The sequence below is a fragment of the Lagopus leucura genome, unplaced genomic scaffold (genome assembly GCF_019238085.1).
Source record: "Lagopus leucura isolate 7727_CA_CO unplaced genomic scaffold, USGS_WTPT01 Super-Scaffold_100001, whole genome shotgun sequence".
NCBI lineage: Eukaryota > Metazoa > Chordata > Aves > Galliformes > Phasianidae > Lagopus > Lagopus leucura.
In genome coordinates this window covers 95402524-95427851 of record NW_024962262.1, presented here as the reverse complement: position 1 = coordinate 95427851, position 25328 = coordinate 95402524, and the positions used below count along the sequence as shown (strand labels likewise).

The 25328-nt window shown below is 39.2% G+C and overlaps 1 protein-coding gene across 2 annotated transcripts; it reads left to right on the top strand.

Annotated features, from left to right (window-relative positions):
* The first annotated feature begins 811 nt into the window (after window positions 1–811).
* On the top strand, window positions 812–20745 carry LOC122177663 (cell surface glycoprotein CD200 receptor 1-A-like). 2 transcript variants are annotated; one of them, XM_042867279.1, is made up of 6 exons: window positions 812–1083; window positions 14384–14692; window positions 15431–15679; window positions 16421–16520; window positions 17266–17317; window positions 19527–20745. In XM_042867279.1, exons 1-6 carry the CDS (start codon window positions 996–998, stop codon window positions 19647–19649), a joined length of 921 nt encoding a protein of 306 aa, XP_042723213.1. In that variant the 5' UTR covers window positions 812–995; the 3' UTR covers window positions 19650–20745. The 2 variants fall into 2 exon arrangements, with proteins under 2 accessions (XP_042723213.1, XP_042723212.1); XM_042867278.1 differs by having other exon boundaries at window positions 15392–15679.
* The last annotated feature ends 4583 nt before the right edge of the window (window positions 20746–25328 follow it).

The window sequence follows — 25328 nt, the reverse complement described above, 5'->3', positions numbered from 1 at the left end:
CATTATCTTTTTGTTTTGATTTGTTTTTTTTTTTTTTTTTTTTTTTTTTTTTTACTTATTCACAAAAGACGTTGATGTCCAAAAGTGCTGTGCAGTCTTAGTTCCTGAAAACCTCAGCTTTCTGCTGACTTTCATCTGTTTTTTGTCTTCGCTGTTTTTGTCTCTGTCCTCAATGATAATTACTCTGACTTGTAATTTTTGGCAGCTGAAATCCTCTCTACTGCTGTCCTGCAGGTGCCAGGGAAGTGCTGTGGCTTAAGGAAAAAAAAAAGAAGCTCTGAATCTGAAATGACTAAATCAGTGAGGAGGTGAAGAAACAGGAACAATGTTATCAAAAGAAAACATATTATTCTGAAAAAATACCAAACAGTTTTCATTGAAAGATATGGGTAAGCTTCAATTGCTACAATTTCTGTTGGAAAGTATGTAAATAGTATTTCTTTCTTCTCACTCAGTTTCTCTTCCCGGTATCTTGAAAGCCTTGTTGTTCTAACAGAAAGGGGGAAATCCTTAAGACAGGAGGAGGAATTTTCTATAATGCAGTGTGACAGAAGTGCCAGACGTTTACACTAGTGGTAGTAGAGGTGATAAAGAAGACAAAAAATTTTCTTACTAGCTCCCCAAGACAAAGGTTTTCTTTTTGATATTAAACTCAGGCTTGAATAATCTCCTCCATTTTTACCCCATCTGAGATCCGCTGCAGGGTTTATCTTTGCTCATCAGCCTCTTGAGGAGAGCCAATGAACGGAAGGCAGAACTGCTTAGTATGTTTCCTCAGCGTTCGCCTAGGCACTCAGCACAGGAAGCCTAGTGCTCAGAAAAGTCAGAAGGAGGAACCTCTCCAGCATTGAGGAGTCAGGCGGTCAGGAGAGGAGTAGGGAGAGGGAAGAGAAAACACCAGCACTGGCTGCTGAGGATGCATGGGCAAACAACAGTCTCCATGACCACAGCTAAGCTGCCAGCAAGAGCAATGGAGTGACGGAGCTGCCTGAGCCATGAAAGCAGGAGCTGATATGGAGATTGCTGGAAAGGCTGTGTGTGTCTTCATGCTGCTCACTATCATCAGGCTCAGAAGAACAGAGGGTGAGTCGAACTGGTCTCTGAAAGCGAACAGGCATCAGGGTGGAAAAAAGGGAAATGTGTGCAGGTATTTTCTTCTCGTAAGGATTTCTGCTGAGGAGAGGTGGTAGGCACAGTGAAATATGGCAGGGATCTCTTGCATCTTTCTGAGAAGTGGTGGAAGATCACTGGTGAGCTGACAGTAGGGATCAGCTTCTGTAATTTTTCTCTAAGGCTAATAGGAATAACTGCAATCAAGCATGCATGGGGCTTTGGTGCCAAACACGGTGAACTAACCCTTTCTTTGTCATCAACTTAAGTTTAATATATTCTAGCTATAGAAGTTAATGTCTTCCAGATAGTGTTTATTTGCATATGCAGTTTGCGCTCTTCCAGACAGCAAACAGTAGTCCTAAGATTCGGCCAGTGAATTAGGAATTTGAGCAGCAGTTTCAGAAACCTAAACTGTCAGCTGGAGATATCTCTGAATAACATGTAATATGCATGTGCCCATTACTCTTATGGACAGGTAGAATTAAGCTGCATGGTAATGAGTTATTTTATTCACTTGGCTAGAAAGCAAGAGTAGCTCCTTGAAGATATTTTTAAGCAGAGTAGATGCAGTCATTGCTGGCAGTGAGGGAACACCACTCAGTAATGCATTTGGTAGATCAAACAAGGGATCTGAAGTGCTAACCTCAGTGCCACTACTTGGAAAAACTCAAAATACTTCACAAACTATTTAATTCTGTGGCACACAGTAGGCACACTGCAGGCAAAACATAAACAAAACAGCTATCAGAAATGAAATTATCTCAGAAGAATGCTGAAGAACTGTCCTAAGGTCATGAATACAGGTTATGATAGCATCAGAGACAATCTACAGTTCTGAGAGAGCTGGGCACTTCAATATTAGTGTGACAGTGCTAAGCAAGTTGTAGTGACAACAGTTTTCACTTAGAGATCCCAGACCAAAAGTATTAAGATAATCTGGTGTGTGTACTCTATCCAGAGAATTGGAATGCTGTGTGAAGCTCAGAGGGAATTGTGCTCCCTTTCTGAAGACTGAAGCAAGATACTCCAAGTGAAATAATGTCACGCAAAAATTGTTGTGCATAACCAGACCTTATCTGCATTTGTACTTTCCTTAACATTTCCTTAGCATGCTGCCTTATGTGGCTTTGGTCAGTTTCTACAAATAAGAAAAACGGCAGCTCAGCAAATTCACTCCATGACTGTTATGTTTAAATCTGCACCCAAATGGGGCTGAACAATAATATGCTGCTAAAGCAGCTGGTGCACGATCTGTATGACTCTTCTTGAGAATCCTCATTGCAGAAGCAGGGGAAGTGATTCAGAATTAAAATCTTGCTGGCAAACTTTGAAGACTTTTCCTGGTTTAAAAGAACAAACAGGGCACCTTGAGTGGCTGTATGCATACATACTCCAAAGGAAAAGGATAAGGGAGGGCAAGTTTTTCTATGAGAGATTCACACAACTAAACTCTTTATTGGAGTAACACAAGCAGCGTTGACTTATACAAGTCCTACACCTCCAGTACTACCATGTGACAATAGATAGGACCTAGTGCTTCAGAGGAAGCTGCAGTAAGTCCATTCTCAGGAATGAGATGTGATTCTCTATGGTTAGTTCAGTTCTAACAATAGCAAAGAAGTGAAACCAATTGCACTGGTGCTGGAATTAGAGTGTATGAGGTGAATAAAATTGAAATAGAACGTCAGACCAACCTGTCTAGAGTGCAAGGTCAACTACACAAATTCTTGAATGCAACTGCTTTTAGCTTTCACTTAGCTTCTTTCTTTAACAAAACCTTTTAATTCTCCTTTGCTAATATGATGGTGTTTTATTGCCTTGTTACTTGCATCGACTTGGTGTGTTCCCTTTCCTTGTTGCTTCCTATTCTACTTTACTGCTCCGGAAATAAAATCATAGGCTAAAAAAGCATTCTGGTAAATTTTCATTTGTCTCTGTTTCATGATTGCTCTGCTGTTCCCTTGTTTCTGTGTGCTGGAATCACTTTGACTTTTTTCCCAAGTAAGAAAATGTTAGAAAAGAAAAGCTGAAGCTGATTACTAAGCAAGGTATGACTGAGATTTTAACCATATAAAGATGAAGCTGTAAGCCTGTTTTCATAGCAGCTCCTTATCTGCTCTTTGCAAACAAAGAGAAAAGAAAAAAGGGCAGGGCATACAACCCATCACTTGCTGTCAATGCTCTATTTTTGTTTGGAATAACAGGAAAATTCCTCTTAAGCATAAGTGGTAAAACTTTTTGTATTCTTCTCCTGATGAGGAAGAGAGTAGAAAGTCAAGGTCAGCATGCAGAATAGAATATCAAACACTCTGTTTCTGTAGTAAGAAGAGTTCAGAAGGCATTCACAGTTTATTTCAAAGGGTATCCATTATGAAAGAAATAATACCCAAATCACTTTGGCTTCCAGTGTAAAACCTCTTTTCCTCTTATCCTTTCCAGCTCACATTCTGCAAAGATAAAGATCTATTGAATCTACATACACAAGTTGCTATAGCAAGTTTAAAGATAGCAACCACAGTTGTAACGAACATGACAGCTTAAGTTCAGTGAAGATTTATTGATGATGGAAGATTTGGGCTAAGGTGCTAATTCTACGGGCTGGATGATGCCAACACATCACTTCAACGCCAGCTCCTCCATTAAAGAGGCATACTGATCCTTTTTTTCTACAGAGGCATGTTGATATTGAGACATAGCTCTTTTACATAAGAGTAGAAACAGCCTCAGAAAAGATCCCTAAGTCACTGCACCAAATTGCCCTTTTTTACAGGCACTGCATCGTCAAACAAACAATTTGAGCACCAAAAAAAGAGAATGGAAAAGAATCCTAAACACGTTGAAAGGCTGTTTTTAATCCAGATTGAGGCAAGATACTCTATTCCAATTTCCAGCCTATAATTGTTGCACTTTTAAAATTGTTATTACATTTTGAGATGACAGATTTTAGTGCATATCTACTATTCCATCATGAATATTACCCGGTTATTCTTTTGAGGTGTTTCTATAATACTATATACTTTCTGCTTTCAACAAATTTCCTCACAAACTCCAGATACAAATACCAATGCAATTATTTGAAATGCTACACAGAATTAGTAAAAAACTTGCCTGCTGAAAAACATTATTAGCAAGCTACCTTCAGTGTGACACTTCCTTTCAACACTATCTTTTGCTTTCTCTCCTGGAAACAATTCTTTATCCATCACACATCCCTCCAACTGTTCCTCTTCTCATCAGCTCAATTTAGGATTTTTGAGAGGACAGTGTATCAAACCTCTTTTCCCATGAGGTGAGATTTAACATCTTCCTTTTGCCTACAAAACCAGTTGTCTTGAAGGACTGTTTGAAAGGATGCTGAAGAAAGCTAAAGAGCGTGAGGAAATGACAGGGACTTTAAGAACCAAGATTTGGCAACTGCAAAGTTATATTCTGTCTGGAATGTGAAAACTGAAGCCTTTTGTTCTTTATTAAGTTCTGTCTGTGTACTTGTCTTTCTGCAAGATATACAATCACTCCCTGATATTAAAGTTTGCAATCTAAAAAAAATCCAGCCATGCTGCAGACAATTCATACTATAAAAGCATAGTTCACATTGAAACAGCATAACTTTCTGTCTGTTTTAAATTTGCCACTAAATTTGGTAAGACAGCAGGAAAGAGATACATGCTGCAACTGACACAGGAATTGTGGTAGAAATGTGCTGCAAGAACAAAAGAACAGTTTGGGCATAAAAATGAAATTTCTGTAGACAGGAAAAAGGCTTAAATAGAATGAAATGGGAAAAGGATACTTTCAAGGAATAATGAAAAAGGATGGATAAAAGAGGGTTTGAAGGAACTCAACAATAAAGACTTCAGTCTTTTATTGTGTCAAGTACTGCCTATCTATGGATGTGTTGACACTGAAAAAGCTGTGATTGTAGCTGAAGTTCTGATGTGAATTCACATCAGTTCAAGCCAACTGGTTCATGTATTTCTACTGCGAGACTTACAGCATTTAAACTACTGCTTACCCAGAATGCAGGGCAGGTTTTCAGTCTGCATTCTGTCCTGTGTCATTCTGGCTACACTGACAAAGTCATGAAGCTGCCATATAGAAAGTTCTGACAGTAATTTAGCAAATTCTATCCTAGTACAAAGACCTTCCATTTGTTTATCTTTCACTTCATTCCAGACAAGACTTTCTAAGTGTTCACAGGCACCCTGTGATGGGAGAAAGGGAAAATAGATGCAGAGCTCAACCTATTGTACTTGGCCTCTTCCAAGTGTCTGGTACTGCCTTTTTGATCATAACTTGCTATGACTAATATAACGTATTCATTCCAAGATACAGTTAGTCATTTAACTGTGGTTTATCACTGTTTCAGTTCTTTATGTATCTAAATTTAACGTGTCATTATCACAGGGAGGGGGAAAAGGTGGGAGGTGGGATGCTCCAAAACACGTTGCGTTGTCACGATAGTGACAGCAAGAAATGAAGATACAAATACACAAACAGGATCGTGCCTGAAAAATTAAAGTATCACAGAATCACACAGAATCACAGAATCACAAGGTTGGAAACGACCTGCAAGATCATCCAGTCCAACCACCCTCCCATTCCTATCAGTACCACAAGCACTAAACCATCTCTCGTAGCTCCTCATCCAGGCGCCTCTTGAACACTGCCAGCGACGGTGATAAGAAATCTCCTTACAGTGTAAAAAACTCTTTAGCACCTGGATTTCTACAGAGGCTGTCATGAAACTTGAGTCATTCTGAGGGTAAGAAAAGGTTTTACCTGCTGCAAAGAATAAAAGGCTGGAAATTTTTCCTACTTGAAAGGAATCGGAAGTGTTTTCAAGCTGTCTTTGATTTTGCAGTGATTCCTCTGAAAATTTTAGTGGTTTCACATTCAAATTTTCCTGTTTTTAAAATATTTATTTCTCCTTCTACTGTGTGAAGTAGAAACAAGAGAAATGACTAAGTGATACTGCAAAAGAACTGGCGTAACTAGTTATCCACCAGAGCTGTCAAACAGGCTATGTTTAACCATGTTAAAAAACAAGACAATTTGTTTCCCCAGTCTTTTTCAATTACAATAATCTTAGCGTGACAACAGTAACCACTACGTTTCTGAAACACAAATACCAACTCCTCCTTTGAGTGTGTTTTTTCCCAAGTGAGGATATGTCCATTTTTAAATTGGAATTTCACAGAATCACAGAATGTCAGGGATTGGAAGGGACCTCAAAAGATCATCTAGTCCAATCTCCCTGCTGGAGCAGGAGCACCTAGATCAGGTCACACAGGACTGCGTCCAGGTGGGTTTTGAACGTCTCCAGAGAAGGAGACCCCACAACCTCTCTGGGCAGCCTGTGCCAGTGTTCTGTTACCCTTAATTTGTCAGTGCATTGCAACGTACACTCGATACACTGGAATAGAGCTCATGAACTTCCTCAAATATTGCTTAAAATCTATGCAAGAGTCAATGGGAGACATTGAAAGGATGACAAAATGTTATTTGAATTTTAATAAGGTGAACTGTCTGGAGTCAAATTGGAGGACTTGAGTCTGGTCTTCAACCCCATCTCCAACCTCGTAACCTGTCAGAGGAGGCTCCAAAGTGAAATCTTCGTGAAATCCCACAAATGGGATTTGTTTCAATAACCAAATTTTGGTAGTTCAGCTTGGAGCTATACAGAACTCCCTGAATCTCAATTGCCTTTTTTCTACGTTGGAATGATTGACAACACGTTCTCCAAGGCTCTGCACCTTCCAACAAACAGAAAAAAATGATTGCCATTTTTCAGAGTTCACTCATTTGTGAATGAGACTGAAAATGAAGAGTTATTTACAATAAATGTGTAGATACGTGATCCTTTGTATAGTCTCTCTTGAATAGAATGAAATCATTAGCAAGGCTGACATTTAATTATCATTCTTCATTATCACTGCAAGGAGACAAGCGTGACAGCTCACACCTCTTCAATTTTCTTTTTCTCTGCAGACCCACAGAGAGAGAGGCCTTTGCTAAACTGGTTATTCACTTTTTCAGTTGGAGTAAGCTATCAGTCCAGCTCAGCTCAGTTATAGCATGGGATTTCACCTTTTGAGAAGCAGCAGTGCAATGTACTGGCTTGATTCCAAGCCATCATTCAAATTGCTAAAAGCTGATGTGTATGGCATATGTGCCCTGACACTTCAGGTCTTAAACCAATCAGCTATCACAGAGAAAACTTCAGCAACTGACTGCCATTTTACAGTATGAAAGCACCATTCCAGGAAACAACGGTACAGTGATCAGTCTGAATTTTAATATCTACAGCATTGAACCTTTCCTCTTTTGCAGTGGAATAATTTTGTTTAGTTTGCCCACAGAGAAGGTATGCATCCTTTATGTTTAATTAAGTTCCTGGAGAGAGGGGGATTTGTGTTCTCCTCCTGAGCTGCTCAGCTCATACCCAAGAGTGCAGGCTCGGGCAGGCTATAGAAAGGCAAAGAAAACAGACTGGGAGACAGAACCTTGCAAAGAATTTGGTTGGAACAAATCTACAGGAAGACATAGAAGTGATGGAAAAAGAAGACAAGAAGAAATTATGTGAAATCCATGCAGCCTGACAAGTCACTGAAAGCTGGTGGAATAGAAAAGAGGACTAGGGGAAAGAAGTCATTTTGTATGAGGCACAGAGAGCATTTCGTTGATGAGTACAGCCAACAACTATAAGGTACCTGAAAAGTTATCACTTCCTTGGTTTATATTTTACCAAGGAACATTTTTAGAGACAGAAGGCTTTTGGAATGCTCACTGTAAAGAAAAGGTATGGCTTGACCAACTGCAGCCCTTGATTAACAGGAGATCCCTTCAATACCTACACACTAAAGTAAAGCTGTGGCTGACCAGAAAGAACAGGACAGGGAAGAGGATAATTTTCATTCAAGAACTGCTTTTGTGCTGTTTGATCCCATAGCTCATGGATGTTCAAATTTTTGGCTTGTCCAGGCTGCACTAAGTGAAGAGGAACTGTCTAGGGCTGCATATAGAATATATAGTATTGTTAATGTATATAAGTAACAAAAATTATTTTATTTTTTATATTTTTTATTAAAACATTAAAAAGAACAAAAAAAGCCCCACATAAAATTAGTGGGATATTTGATCTTTTTGTGTGTGTGTGTCGAAACTGATGTATCAGTCTGGTTCAATAGCAGCAGCAGAAATTCTTACTGACTTCTCAAGATGTTTGTCAGATTTTTGATGGAATTTTACTGTCCTATTGTTTCATCCTTGAAAATAGTTGCTCACAAATATATGTACTGCCAAAAAGTGATGACACAAATAAGATGTGGTTGTGAAGTGATGGTTGTTTTTCTCTGGTAAGAGAGGGCTTATAAAGGTCTGGGAAAGAGGCATGATCAAAATTTTGACTTGAATACTCGATTACAACTCTATACACTCCATTTGAAATTTCACAGACAAATGTATTTATGTCAACTGAAAGTGGAGTTGCAAGCATAAAAAATGGATTTTTTTGTAATCTTGGAACATTGTCCCAAATACCTTCATCAAAATGGAAAGCATGGCTGCATATTCTTCACTGATCACAGGACTGTGTTCAATCAATGTACCAAAACGCGTAACATTATTTGCCATCTCTTGAGTCAGCACTGCACTGTGCCCTATGTCCTGCTTCCAGCCCAGACAGTGCTGCTTGCACAGTGCTGTGTGGTTGCTGTGAATGATGGTTGCGCAGTCAGGGCTGGGCTGCTTAGTGGGGCAGAGTCATTGCCATGATGATGTAGGGGCAAGGGGAGGCCACAGGGTGGGATGGGCTGGGCAGTGGATGGCCAGGCTGTGGGTAGGACATATGTGCCATAACTATTAGCAGACTAATTCTGGAGCATATGCATATTTTAGTCTGTATTTAAATAAAGCTAATTTTGTGGTTATGAATAGGAAATCTCAACATCTCATTGATAAAAACAGGATTTAGACTATGTCTTAGCTTAAAACAGAAGGAAAGGCAAATCCTGTTTTTATCAGAAACTGTTAAGAAAATGTATGACATTGTTCTTTGTAAGCTCTTGTTTTGTAAGTTCTCATCAAGTATTAAACATACAGTAGCACTGTACCTCCATGTGGCTGACAAGCAGAGCTAATAAGCAAAGGACTAGCAGAACCTGGCCACGCTAGTTTTGTGGCTAGGTATTCATATTGGATAGGCCCTGCAGTTATACCTTTCTCCTTCACCATTTTCTCCCTTTCTCTTTCAACTCAACAACAGACAGCCAGAGTTTTAGCTAGCTTTAGGAGAATACTAACAGGGTCATAAGATACGATAAAACCTAGTAATGTGTTTCTATTCTACAGAGGAAAAAGCATCTTCCTTACTCTGCTTCAAGAAGAGGTTGTCAGTCAATATAGAAATAGGAGTCAACCAAACCTTTAACCATTTTTGGCACACACATCCTTCTTCAGTACAGGAAGTCTAAAGGTTATGATTCTAGCAACATACTAGACAAAAGAAGAAAAGCAAGAAAGAATGTATACAATTTATGTTTATGTAAATGCCACTTACATATACTCTAGTAATGAAAGAGGACACTAAGGTGAAAGTAGTTTAACATTATGATATTTATATTTTAGTAGGCAGATGCATGTAAGAATAGGACAAGCAAATATATTTTTTAGTAATTAAACTATCATCTGGAGAAAAAAACATTTGCTGTATTAAACAAGTTACAGGGGAAATCAGAACCTTTCTACAGATTTGTCATAAACCTAAAATTGTACTTACATATGACCTAACAGATTTTAAGCTGACTCATGAGACTTATCACTTCTAAAGAATGGTACCTGACTAATTCTGAGGTGACTGACAGAAAGGCGTAACAGAAAGCATTACTTCTGTTCCCTTTTTCTTTCCAGTCTTGAAGTATGCAAACTCATTTTGGGAAACTACCCAACACAATAGGTCACCTGGGAAATGCATAGTTGAAAGACCATTAAACTGATATTCCTATAGGATGTACATGAAAGTGTACACCATTATGCATATACAAGATTGTCTTTTCTGGTACACATTGCAAACATTATCCAAACAAAACCCCAACCACCTCAGCTCCTACATATAGTCTGTTTGAATGCAGAGGTTTGCTTAGTCATTTTTAGATGAGGTCAGCTATACTGATGACATGACTCAGAGTTCTGAGGCACTTGGCCTTGTTAAGCTGGCAGAGGAAACACTTTGTTCTCCAGTTTTCAGAGGCATTCATAGAGCTCACATGCAGAAGCCATCCTGACAGAAAAGGCTTTTTTTCAGTTCCTTTTCTGGTTTTAAAACATGCACCTCACATTTTCTTGAAATGACATTTAGCAGAAAAAAACTTCATCATTTAAAACACCTTCAGTGTAACAATGTATCAAAGAATGCTAAATAACTGAATTAAGACAACAAGCATTTGTAGGGCTGGTGTATAATTTATGTATCAGAAAACTGAATAATTAGCACTTTATCTGTTGATTTCTCAAACAAACTAATAGTAATGATCTGACTAAAAACTTAAAGGTGGTTTTCATTAGGACCATTTCTTATAGTGTGGTACATGTTCAGGAACTGGCCTTCATGTTGTGTTGGCAGAGGTCACAGAATTCCAGCACTAAGCAAGGGAACAAGAAACACAGAAAGGTCCAGTCTGGGGAAGACTTTGGCATAGGTCTGAATAATCAAGCACAAATTAGGTCTTCTAACTCTTTGCATTTAGAATAGAATAGTGTAGTACAGTTGGAAGAGACCTTCAGAGATCATCCAGTCCAACTTCATGGCTAACCAAAAGTTACAGCATGTCACTGAGTTCACTACCCAAATGTTCCTTGAATGCTGACAAATATGGGCATCAACCACCTCACAAGAAAGCTTGTTTCAGTGTTGGGCCACTCTCGTAGTAAAGAAATTTTTCCTAAAGTCCAGTCTGAGCCTCCTCCAGTGCAGCTTTGGGCTCTTCCCTTGTGTTCCATCAGCACTTCACCTAATTCTTCAAGAGTTTATTTATACATATAGATACACTGCTGATTTTTTACGTTATTTGGTTTCTCCTTCAACAGGACCAAAAAATGTAAAAGTCCCATCCCCTTCGCAGTTGTTCATGCCATTTTGCTACCTATGCCTTGGGATTTTGCCTTCTCTCAATCTCAAAAGCACCTCACAGAGGAAGTGTGCTATGAATGTCATAACACGTAAGGAACTAATCTGAAAGAATGACAGATAACCTTTCTTTCACCTCCGAGTGTTTGTCTACATAAATGTTTACTGTGAACAACACCCATCACATATTAACTTATTAAGGAAAATATCCCAGTGTGGATAGTTGAAATAAAACAGAACTGTCCCAAATATGACATCATTTTGAGTGGCTTCACAGCACTGTAACTGTCAAGGAAACCCCTTGGATGTGTCAGCTGAAGACATAGGCATATGAGCAGTTATAAGGCTGGTCAGTATAAAAAGATCTAACATTTCAAAAATGATTCAGCCCTGACAACTTGTGGAAAAGGCAATTCATGGACACATAGGAAAAAATAAAAATATAATTTAAAAAAATATTGAAGGCAATCCTGACTGTGCAGCTACTTGTCTTGCATAAGAAAATCTTACTTGTCTACATAATACAGAGGAGCCACCACAGTGGCCTGGCTGTCGCCCTTCCAATGGCCAAAGCGATAACTTCCAGAGAGGTCATGTCCAGGGTTTTTCCATGCAAACATTTAGGTTATTTAAGCACACAGCTCATGGATCATGAAAAGACAAAGACAAAAGTCATTGTACATGACTCCATCCAAAAGTCATCACTTAAAGCCCAAAAGAAGTCAGTGTCATAGAAAGAAAATCAAACAAAAAACAAAGAGAATGTTTCTATGCAAATGTGAAACAGAACACACGAACAAGACACAATATTAGAGTCAACACAAGTTGCTATACCAGCTGAATAAAGATCCTCTGTGATCTTAGCCTCATAAGCAAGAGGGATAGAGGTACTGGGCACATTTTACACCTTTGTAGCTGCATGCATGGAGCAAAGATGGGTAGGACTTACATATGCCTTATGTGGACTGCTGCCCGTCACAGCATGAAAGCACGTATGAGCACTGTGTACACACAGTGTGAATGACCATGTCCACAAAGACTCAGAAAATAAAGACACCTCTGGGACATTAGACTTTTCTCTCGCACAAAGCTTCCCCATTGCTATCTGTGTTGCAATCATGTCTGACAGATACAATCAAGGTCTTTGCCACAGTGCTGGATTTATTTTGCATGAATGCAGATATAAAAGTTGCTTACTTCCTTTGTAATAACAGTTTCAAAAAAAAGTCATGACCAGATGGTCAAATAAAAGGTGGTAATAGCCCTGAAGTGTTCAGGCATATTTTTACAAAATGGGGGAAAAGGACACTGGTGAGAGGTGCATATAAAACCACCTATCTTCTGAATCACTAGTTTTTGTGTGTGTGGCAAATACGTGTTCAGCTTGTCTGTTTCTCAAGCTTTGTCCTCCCACCCCTGGCAAATTAAAAAAAAAAAAAAAAAAAACGAAAAAAACAACAAAAAAAAACCCCATCAACTTTAAAAAAAAGAAACCTCTTTTTAAAATTATTTTTTATTTTTATTTTTAATGTCCCAACCTGCAAAACTTGCTAAAAACAAGAACAGTGAAAATGTGGAGATCATTTTTTCTGACTTCCAATCTGAACCTCCCTTGCTGCAATTTGAGGCTATATAAGAAACAAAACTACTTTACTTACTTACTTACTTATTATTAAAGCATAATATTTATTTATTTATTAAAGCATAAAAAATTGGGACAGCAAATCATACAGTTAGCAAGATGGACATGTATGGTTTAACCCAAATAATGAATATTGCTTTTGCTCACTAGCGGAGGTGAGCCTTTCAGTGAAACCCCATTCAGTAGAACCTTCATTCCAGTTCTTAGTGTTAGGGATGTCCTACTGAAGTTCAATATTTTAGTGTAAACAAGGCTGTGAAAACAGGGCTGGATCATGGCCGTCATGAAGATCGATAATCCCTGTATTTACCCACAGATACAAGCCATATTCCAAGAGCAGTTTCAAAGAGCAAAGTACTTAATTCCCACCTAGATCAGACAAAATTAATTTCCTTTGTAAGAAGATATCAGCATTGCATTCTGGAATAGTAGGCCTAAAGAGTTACTAATCTTGTCTGAATCAGAAGAGATCCAATAGATATAACCATGACCCCCCACAAAGGCATCATTGCTCTTATACATCCATTTTGTATTTGTCTGACATGCTGTGTTTTAGGTCATTTTATGATGCTGCACTACCTGTAGAGTAACTCATTTTAAGATGGCATAAAGAGAGAAAAAGAACTAAGAAATATCCTGGACTGGATCTAAATACTGTACAAATCTTGAAGACTGAGAATAAGCTTTCTTTGCCTCTTATATTATTGTCAGCAAATCCACGATGCTAACTGTAGCAACTCAGCCATATTAAAAATATTCTTTTAATATTCGTTGAATTCTTGTAGTGGTTCCATGATGGAACAAGCAGGAGAACTGTAAGATAATCTCACATTTTTTAGATGTCCAATAAGAGGATTAAAAATGTATTCAATTAAGGAAAAAAGATAAATATATTTCCTGCACTTCTCATGACAGTAGACAATACCTTAGGAAAAAGGGATATCTCTTCCTCCAGTACAGGAAAATGAGATCAGTTTGCATCACTGCTACCTATCAAGACAGTAGAAATCAATGGCTTTCTCAGAAAAGACTGCCAGTAGAGAATCAGATCCAAGTGACATAAGCAAAGACAAAGTAGGTTACAAACCTGGAAAAGTGGCAACTATACAGAGATTCTGATAGAAAGAACAGAGACATAAGAGGCAGGAAACAACTGAATGAATCTACCAACAAATGTTTAAGCAATGAACAAAGAGTTGAATACATATGAATAAGATATTGATCTGATAAAATCAATGTGCTGGAGCATGCTCTTCTTGCAGTATCTCTCTCATCGAATAAGATAAGTCCCAGTGGGAAACACGTTGATAGAGCAGACTGTAATAGCCCACTGGCTCCACAGTCCACAACAGATGACAACTTTATGGATAAGCAAAGGCAGGGCCTCACTCCAGAATGTAATATTACTGACATTTCCCCGTGAAGCACAGACAAGAACTCCAAGGCCATATGTAACATCCTTGGACACCTTTTCATACCTCTTTCTCTTTCCTTGTCTCCTCCAGGAATTAACAGAGTGTCAGCACACCTGGGTCACAGCACTGTGATGACCTGCCGTAACGAAACAAATATAACTATGGTAACATGGAAAACAAGCCCCAAGGCTGGACGCCAATGCACCTTGTCATACCTGATTGATAGTAACAAGACAGAAAAAATCAACTGCAGTCACAGAATAAACTGGAGATCCAGACCAGACTGGGATCATGCACTTGAGATACAGCAAGTAGAAATGGCTGATGAGGGAAATTACACCTGCGAAGTGGTAAATGCAGATGGGAATTTCCATAACCCGTATCACCTGACTGTGCTAGGTAAGGGTCTCCTTCCTCATTTCCCTGTTCTCCAGAGGACCGTGTCCAGGCCTGGGCAAACAAAGCTCCTCTCCTTGTGCATGGGAGGAAGTTTAGGGTAAGAAGAGGAGCTTTCTCATGGCTAGAAAGGGTCACGCATTTCATGTAGAGTAACTGTTTGTTCCCTTTTCTTATTTGCCAAAATTCTTCTTTCTTCTTCCTATAGAGTTACAAGTAACAGGTGTGAAGCAATTTTCAAGACACAGAAGGATTTTGCATGGGTAACATGCTATTTTGTAGTAACTCAGTAATACATTAATTTTTCTAAAGCATATAAGATAAACAACTATGAGCACCAAGATATTCTATCAAACACATTATGTTAGTACTCAGATAGGAAGAACAGCATAATTTCCTCCTCAGTTGGCATTCCAATCCATCTTAAGCTATGACTTTGATGTCTCTTGGGACAAAAGACAAATTCAGCCCTGTATTCTGGGGTATTCCCTACACCCAGTGTCCAGGAATACCTCCTCTCAGGGCACGTGGCTATAGTAACTCACTTGAATGTAGAAGAATTGTCTAGAATGAAAAAAAGATATACTATGTTTGTCTCTTGTGGCTTTGGAACACATTGCTGTGATGAGATGGCACTTCCAATTCCCCTCTTCTCACTATGATCCCTTTGGATAGTCGATAAAACCTCCTATCCCACTGCAGCAACCCACACGCATCTCCCCCCTTCCTGGTACTCTGCAGTTTCCCCGAGAATGGCTCTGTACTGCGATGACCATGGGAACCCTGTGTGCGAGGCAGAGACAGAGAAGCCGGCTGCTGAGATCTCGTGGGTCCCACAGAGCAACTCCACACCCAGAGCAGACAGTCACAGTAACGGGACAGTGACAGTTCTCAGCAGGTTTGCAGCACGTAGCAGCGATGGGAAGAATGCTACCTGCATCGTGTCCCACACAACTCTGAACGAGGCCAAGTCCATAGACTGCTCCTCACGTAAGCTTCCCTTTGTGTGCTCAGTGTTCAAAGTCCCATTTAACCCTCTCTGCACATTCTTGCTCTACAGCTAAAGAAACCTACAATCAAATTCTATATAGATGAGTGCCATCCCATACCACTTTTGCTCATAAACTTTGACAGTTTGTTTGCATTCCAGACACTATTTCCAAGTGGTTTCTTCCCTAAGACGGAAGTACATTGATGCATTAGTGTTATTTGGGTATTTGGAAAGCTGTAGGAAGCAGCATCAGAGTAGACATGCTCTTATTGTTAAAATGCAAATGATCTCCTGTTCGGATCATGGTAAGAGAGAGAAAGAGACCCAACTACCATATATCTAGCAGAAACAAACAAATCATTTTGAGTTGTGAATATCTGACACAGTAAGATTGGTTTCTGCATTTTGGTTTGAATTTTTTTTTCTTTAATTGGATAACTACATGTGAATTGCAATATGGAGATATGCTGAGTCCTTGTGAGAGGATCATCCACAACTTAGTGCATAAATGTCATGAGTTGTCCACTGTGGAATTTGGGCCATCTGCTTTTGTTTCTGACACAAACCATGTTTTCATTTCTCAGATAGCTTTCATTAATGACTTTCCTTTTTGCCAAAGAGGATTATATTTTACAAGCATGCTGAAAATGTATATATTAAAGCAGCTTTAAACTTACACTGAAATATTAAAGAAACAGAGAAGTAAGAAGACATAACTAAGACTAACTCATTGCATTTAGCACACAGATATCTTATCCTGTGCATAGCCATCGTTCTCAGTTTCCTGATCATCATCATGTTTGCGGCTGTCATTTACTGTTTAAAGCTCCATGGTTACAGGTATGTACAAGATGGGGCTAAGGAAAACTCATCTGGTGTTAGCAGAAAGCTTTAAATACTGTTTGTGTCTTGAAGTCAAATGATTCTGTCTCTCTGTGCTGCTCATGGTAACCACTATGGGTGAATTAACTATATCAAATATTTTGACTTTCTACTGCAGTAATTGTGCATTGCACACATCTTCACTGAATAATGCCACTGAGTCAAACATAGGTGGTTAGATGTTGGCAAGCAATACTCATTATACTGCGTGCTGCAGTGAATGGAAACTTCATTCTGTCAGGAGACTGGCAGAGTAAATCCAGTCTTCAGGTACTGTGAGAGCCTGTCAGTGTCTCTCTTGTTCAGATCAGAGGATTAATTTCTCTTCCACTAAGCTTTATCAAGTGCCAGAGGATTCATCAGTGCTATCCTGCCATATCAACTGATGGGGCAGCAGGTTTTATACGTATTTTGAACAAGATCTCTGGGTGAAGCTGAATTCTACACCCTTTAGGATTTGGAGTGGAGAAGAAAGCAGTCCCATGGAAAAAGAATATAAAAATAATTTTTGTGCAGATAAAGGCTAATTAGCACTTGACTGAACACTCCTGATAAATTCTCTCTGTCTCCTATTCCTAAACTGGCTTTTGTTCCAACTTTCTCCCAGAGATGAATAATTAGTTCAGTACAAATTCACTAAGGACAAATTGTGCATCCTTCCAGAGGATGACATTTGTTTTAATGCTTATTTTCTTTTTCACAGATTCTGTCGCAAAACCAAACCTCCTGATATTGTTCCTACATATCCCTTGCAGGTAAGGAGATTAGGCCATCACTAAATCAGGGATTTTCTAATAGCCCTGAAAACATGGTCAAGTAAGAGAAACCATAAGATTTTTATTTTTTTTATTATTATTATTTTTTTCAGTTGGCAATATTATGTCATATACTTTTGAATGTAGCTGTATCTCAGTATTGTCACCACCATAATTCTGTCTTGGAGCAAATATTAGCAGCATTGAGCAAAAACTCAATAACTGCCATCTTTTATTATTGTAAGGAGCGAGTCCCATGGCATCTTCCCGGACATATGAGATACACTGGTCACAGCTGTTGTACTAACAATACCCAGGAAGGGGGGCAATTTTGTGGATTGGGGAATACTAAGAAAGATTGTAAATAAAATGATTAAACAACAAGACAAACACAGGAAAGCATGCACAGAAACTGTGAGACATATATATTGTGCTTCTCCATGTACCTACAGTAGATTCAAGGCTCAAATTCTCACATTTTTAAAGTACTTCAGCTTAGATTTCTGAAATGACTTAGCCAATTCTAGCTATTTTCGTTCGTTATCTTCTGCTGCCCTGCCTCTTAATTGTTGCTAACAGACACAGTTTCATAAATGTAAAATAATCAGTTATATACCAGTCTTCGTGTTGGCACACTTTCATTAGTGTAGACCCTACACAGTTATCACAGAATCATAGAACAGGTTGGGTTGGAAGGGCCCTTCAAGGTCATCTAGTTCCAACCCCCTGCTATAGGCAGGAACACCTCCCACTAGACCAGGTTGCCCAAAGCCCCATCCAGCCTGGCCTTCAACACCTCCAAGGTGAGGGGTGTCCACCCTACCTAAGCAACTTGTTCCAGTATCTCACAACCCTCACAGTAAAGGATTTCTTCTTAACATCTACTCTAAATCTATCCTCTTCCAGTTTAAAGCCATTTATCCTTGTTATGTCACTAAAAACCCATATAAAACATCCCTCTACAGTTTTCCTGCATGCCCCCTTCAGGTACTGGAAGGCCACTTTATGGTCTATCCGGAGTTCTCCCTTCTCCATGCTGATGAGCCCCAGCTCTCTCAGCCTCTCCTCATTAGGGGAGGTTCTCAAGCCCTCTGATCATCTTCATGGCCCACCTCTCGACCATCTCCAAAAGCTTGATGTCCTTCTTGTGTTGGGGAGCCCAGAACTGGGCATATGACTCCAGGTGGGGTCTCATGAGAGCAGAGCAGAAAGGCAGAATCACCTCCCTCGACCTGCAGGTCACGCTTCTCTTGATGCAACCCAGGATATCCTGCCTTCATGACACCCCATCTGGAGTACTGTGTTATGATCTGGGGCCTCCAGTACAGGAAAGATGTGGAGCCGTTGGAGAGGGTCCAGAAGAGGACCACTAAGGTGACTAGAGGGCTAAAGCACCTATCCTATAAAGATAGGTGAGATGGGAGGGAGCTGGGCTTGCTCAGCCTTGTGAAGAGAAGGCTGCTGAGAGCCTAGAGGCAGTCTGGTCTAGTGGTTGGCAATCCTGCCTGTGGCAGGGGGTTGAAACTAGATGATCTTTGAAATCCTTTTCAACCCAGTCCATTCTATGATTTTATGATTCTATGAGACCTCACTGCAGCTTCTCAGTATTTAAAAGGTGATCATAAAAAGGAGGAGAATCAACATTTACTTGAGTAGACAGTGACAGGACAAGGGGGAATGATTTTAAGCTCAAGGAGGGAAGATTTAGATTGGAAGCTGGGGAAGTTCTTTACAGAGAGAGTGATGATGTGCTGGAGCAGGCACCCAGAGAGACTGTGGGTACTCATCCCTGGAGGTGTTCAAGGTCAGGTTAGGTGGGCCCTGGGCAGCCTGGTCTAGAACCAGATCTGGAGGTTGGTGGCCCTGCCTGGGGCAGGGGGTAGGAACTTGATGAACCTGGGGGTCCCTTCCAACCCAAGCCATTCTATGATTCTATGATACAATTTGGCCTTCTGGGCTGCAAGTGCACACTGCTGGCTCACGTTGAGTCTTTCATCAACAAACATCCCCAAACCCTTCTCCTCAGGGTTGCTCGCAAGCCATTCTCCACTCAGCCTGTATCTGTGCTTGGAATTGCCCTGACCCAGGTGCAGGAGCTTGCATTTGGCCTTGTTGAACTTCATACTTTCCATTCCAGATGAAAAGCTTGCAGTGACTTGACAAAATAAACTACTTTCTGTATTCACAATTTTTGGTTTTGTTTTACTAGGATGACACAGTGGAGGTGGAACCTTATACTACTTATGTGCAGAAGGAAAATGCAATTTACAACTCAGTATCTGATCTGACATTGAGGCAGAATCTTCCACAAGGACAGTCACCAGCAACATGAGTGATTCAGCAACACTGGAAAGGGGAGAGACGATTTCTATTACTAAGACAAGTCACAGAAAGAAATTTCTCAAAGCATTTTGCCAAAGTGGGAGGCAACATAGCTCACTAGGTCTCTTTAAAGATATATGTTAATCGATGAGTCTGCATAGTTCTTTTTTTTTTCCCTCTTTTTTGCCTTCCTCATTGGTAAAGGAAAGAGATGTCCTTTTTTTCCTAGGGAAAATCTCACTGACATCAAGACATAGTTTTTCCTGGAAAAAATACGCTATGATTGGTTTTCCCTTTGCTGTTCTTGCATTGGACATTCTAGTTTTGTTGGTCACTTCTAGGCATTACTTCGATACACTTGACACTATGTTGCATACATTTGGGAGATGCGGAGAGTGTTTAAGTCAAACACCCTTCAGTTAGCAGCCACTTTTTCCTAATTGACAAATGACTAACATAATGGCTCTGATCATCACAGAACATTTTGCCTAGCAAAAGGTATCAGTAGGGAAGACCTTCAATCTCTCTGCTCTGAAAATGGAAATGAGTCATGAACGTACAAGTTCATTCACTAAAAAAAGAGACATCACTAGCATGCTGATTTAACTCGTTAGGTTTATGCTCAGTATTTCCACTAAACCTGTTCATTTGGTTAGTCAGATTATTGCTCTGATTACTTTTCTATAAGATTATCTGGAGATGGGGTCTTCTTAAATGTATTGGCATTAAAGTACTGTAAAAGAATTACATTACTCAAATCTGGTAAGCTATTTTTTAACAGAAATTAACTTCAAGTATTTCGCAATGAAAAGTTCAAATATATTATCTATAACTGTGCAATAATGTACTAAAAGGACAAAGCTCCTGATGATTGTGATATTTATTTTAAGTACAACTGGAGATATTTTACTCGTATGTCTAGCTCTTTCATTATTATTTTTTTTAATGTAACTGCAAGTCCCCTTTGTTGTATGTAAATTAGCTTGTATATTTTAAAGTGTCTCATGTTAAGGTGATTTCTTCTCATCTTCCCAAAACATATTTTCAGAATAAGTAATATATATATATATCTAAACTAGCAGCTCTCAAGATTTTTTGACTGATGTCTTACTAACTAATGTATAAACTGGTTTACAGTAACAGTAAAGAGATCCATTTGTAAATTTCTGTTTACTGCCTTTTCTTTCAGTATTTGAAAAGACAGAATGAGTAGCTGGCCTGATGGTAGGATGAGAAGAACAGGATTTTTCCTTTAGATCACAGAATTCTCTTTCTCACATGTTGCTAGAGTTCTCTTTTGAGGTAGTCTCTTGAGGGCTGTGCTTAGAAAACAGACTTCTACATTGACTGAAGTTCTTTGAATGCATTACTCATGTAAACTGATGTGATTATTGATTTTCACTCTATGAGCTGTGAAACAGCTGCTTTTGTCCAAGTGTTCATATGTATGCAAGTATTGCTTTTCTCCATTTCATTGTCATTTTGAAATGTAATGGATCAAAGCTGCAAAATTAATTTAGCATACTGAAATATAAATCAGCTACAGACATGAAGATCTAAATAAACTCTAATTTCCAGTGTCTTCCCAAAGGAGAGAACCAGTCAGTCATGGTCCTCTAAAATTTCCCTCTTTAAATAGGTGTAATGCTGTCTGAGTGACCTTTCTTTGCATTGCAAACAACCACCACTTCTCAGATTTTTTCCTACTGACTGGAAAGTCATTTATGTTGTTCAGTGTCCATAAAATGGGGTTCATCCTGTGGGGCAGCTGTTTTTCAAGGTAGATTCTTGCCAGTTTATATGCAATATATTAAATCTATCCAAGTACAGAACCTGCTAATCTGCTGTCCAGCTGCAGGGTTTTAAGATTCTTTACAGGTCCATTACACTGGACTAAACATGTATGATTCAGACCTAGATTTTGCTAAGTTGCTAGCTGATCAATTATCTCCTTTGTCCTCTACTTTGTTCCACCATCAGGCCATCAGGCCATGCGCTCTGAGGCAAGAGTCAGCAGGCTGTTGATTGTGGCATGAATGTTTTCTGACCTGAAGCCCAGTGCAGCCAAGGGCTAGAAGGCCCAATCAGTCAACGCAATAAATAATCTTTCCCTTTCATGTAGACAGGAAGGCATTTTTTGTGCCTAACTGACGAGCATAGCCAAGGATACAGGCAGATCCTCTACAGTAAGTTGACAGAGAACAGGCTTTTGCCCATATTTTGTGACTGTGATAAATACATACAAGCATCTCAGGTACACATACGTATAAAATCATCTTTCTTTCAAGAAGCACTGAATCTTCCTTCCTCCATTCCTCATTCTCTATCAGGCTACTTGCTATTTCTCTTTGCAGTGTACTGCTATTGTGCTACAGTCATCCTCCATACCAAAATTTTTTTATCTATTACTGGTCAGACAATCCTACCCTCTAAAACTTCCCAGCATGTTACAGAGTTGGAAGAAAGTTAGCAGCTTTTCAACTGCTTTCAGAAGTTTTGGTTTCCACCACATTTATCAAGGATCAATAACCTTGTGCTGCAACATTTACTTCTGCTTAATTTTATTTCCCACCTTAGCTGCTGTATTTACACACATACAGTGCAGTCTCTTGCTAGTTTACAACTGCCATTCCTGCTCTAATCAGGCAGTTAATAATCATGGTTATCTTATGACTATAAAGAACCCTGAACACTGAGCTTACATGCACTGAAAGTCAGCAGGCGCTGTGACGCTCACTGAAGAACAGCAGCTTCCTTCAGAATAAGGGCTTATTTTTTAAGATGAGACTGACAGTATGAAAAAATGGATGCACTATAAACCCCGCAACTGATGAAAGCTGCAAAACATCAGTTATTGGGACTCTCTAACCAGAAATTATTTCATGGGTACGGAGTCAACCCCTCCACCACTCACTACAGCAATATATAAAATTTCATTAAAACACAACTTCTAGCAGAGTAGTCATTATATTACCACTTACCTGCTTCACACAGCTTTCCTAACATGACCCATTCAGTTCAGCACTCTGTCAGGTTTCAGGACTTACAGCTCCTCTCTCCTGCCAGTATCACCTCCTTGTACTTGTGCTTTACTATCCACAGTCTGGTTTTTAATCCTGATGTCCTTTCTGGGTTCCCTTGTTCGGTGTGTGACTGCCCCGCTGTTCTGCCCAGCTTACTGCCAGATACGAATTAAAATGACTTCAACATCTTCTGTTTTCATCATTCTGGAAGATAAATGTAAATTTTGACATTAGAGCTGGATGTCTTTCACATGAGCACTGACATGAGCACTTAACTGCAGATGTAGAAAGGACTTCTTTTTATATATAGAGAGAATGACTGTGTTTCTTTACACAAATCTAGGAAAATCTATTGGCAAGGAGCTGATAAATAAGTTTCAAGAAACATTAATTAAAAGAAATGCGAAAGTTCTGAAATCTTTACAAGCAGTGTAAGAAGCAATTCATATTCTATTGGTGGGGGAAGAGAAGTATGCAATGCAGTTAGTCATAGCTAGAAAGCAAAAACACAGTTCGAGAGGAGAAAACAAATTCACAGAAATTACTAAGCAGTAATTACGTTACATTACTGAGTTTATTTCACTAGTCACTACATCAGAAAGGCTTCCATAGCCTGTTCTGTTCTCCCTGACATTCACTACTGAGAAAGTATCTCTCTCTGGCAGACTAAAGGTGACAAATGTCTTTAACCACATGTTAAATTTAAAAATAATTACACTTTTTCTCATTTAACACAGATGGGACATTCCTTGGCTAGGAAACTGCATAAACATTTAGAAAGCTACCTCAGTGTTTTCCTTCACACCCCAAACAATGCCTTTGTGTAACTTCTGCAATGACATCTGTTCATTAAAAATGACATTATTTAGAATATGGGCATTCTGGAATTACTGCTTACTGGACAGATCAGATTGCATTGTCATTCCTTTATGGTATCCAAAATCTGTCTCTGTCATCACGGCCCCTTGGTATAGTTAAAACTGTAAGCATTACAAGGCAAATGCTATATTCAGGCCCTGAATTTGCTATCAGATTGTACAGAGGAATCCAAATTCAAAACAGGGACTCCAACACAGTGTGAAAATATGAATAACACAAAGAAGCTACAAACTGAGCTAGAGGGGAAGTATGTTTGTCACATATTATGACTCACGCTATCCATTTTGCTCAAACACAGATCTTGTTTGTGTAAAAAGCCTCCTCACTGATTGGCACCATGAATCTCACCATACAAAAAACTTGAGAATTCACAGCTGTTTCTGTCTGCCACAAATTCTGCTTGGAATTAGAGCTGTTTCACATATACTGGATGCAGGTAGCACCTATATCAGCAATGCTACACAACAACACCCTAGCCTGAGTCATCAAACTCAGAACACTGTTCTAATTGCTTTAATCTTTCTAAGAGTATATTCTTATCACATTGCATACCAGACTCACTTCTTGTCACACAGTTTCTCTCTTACCTTCAGTCATTATTGTCTAGGTGTTATTATTAGCTTTACCAATCAGTAATCTGTAAAACATTAATTAACTTACAAGGCCATGGTGAGCAGATGCACATAGTCAGCTTCTGTCTGGCAATATCAATACATTTGCTCTACAATAGCTGCACTCCAAGATCTAGGAGCCTGAGGCTGTGCCTGCTCAAGGTGCATGTAGACTGCTGATAAGTCCTTGTAGGTTTACTACAACTAATTGAAGTCAAGGCACATCAGAAGACCTACACCTCTAGGCTGAAGGCTCTTCTACCTTACGATCTGTGTCTGTCCAACTGAAAACACAGGCTCTGTGCTGATTCTGTAACAAAACCTTCTTCTGGGGTGAGTTAGGATAAAATGTTGCTGCTGTTAAGAGGAAATTTGAAACTCAGGCTGACCCACAAAATATAAAAAGGCCTAAAAAGAGAAGTTCTTTTGACGCCCTATTTTGGCATCGGGGATCTTGGTCTTCGGCCTCACACCTCTAAGGCAGAAGCTCGTGTGTCACTGTGGTAAATGATAGTATAGAGAGGAAAGAGTGAGTTTACAGCCTTGCTACATAATGTTATTAAACTTGATTCCACTTGATCAAAATCTGTGGAGTTTTTCCCTTCCTCTCAAAGCCTCACCATTGTTTTTTTTAATATTATTTTTTCTAGCTTAGCATGTTCAGGTGATATATCCTGGGAATAAGAAACATTCCAGCTATATCCAGATGAAAACATCTATACAGGGAAATAAGTTAAAACCTATAATGACCACTAGATGACAGTTTCACCTCATCCTCTGAGAAACACTGCCACGGGAGGAATATTCGTTCTCCATATATTCTCTCATTGGATTTGGGATTTTAGTGATTCTTTTTTCTTACATGTGGAGCTTCTTTTGTGACACGAGGTTCTTACTTCAAAAAAAAAAAAAAAAAAAAAAAAAACCACATTTTCCTGAAGGTGACACAACAGTGCATATAAAACAATAGTGGCATATAAGGCAATTCTGAATGCAGCAAATACAGTATAATATTCACCAACAAGCTCATTCAAAATTGATTACTGACATCCCTATGGTATACACAAAATCACAGTTTTGTAAGTAGCTTTTTTGTACTATTGTAAGTTCTGATGGGATAGAGAAGAGAACGGGGAAAAGCCAGTAGGATATCTACAGGTGGGGCATTAAAAGGCA

What these genes read in the sequence shown, in the direction of transcription:
- LOC122177663 (XM_042867278.1), top strand. Translation starts at nt 996, where the DNA reads ATGAAAGCAGGAGCTGATATGGAGATTGCTGGAAAGGCTGTGTGTGTC. An exon ending in GTATCACCTGACTGTGCTAG is followed by an intron (nt 14,693 to 15,391) that starts GTAAGGGTCTCC and finishes ATCCCACTGCAG; the next exon opens with CAACCCACACGCATCTCCCC. An exon ending in TTCCTACATATCCCTTGCAG is followed by an intron (nt 17,318 to 19,526) that starts GTAAGGAGATTA and finishes TTGTTTTACTAG; the next exon opens with GATGACACAGTGGAGGTGGA.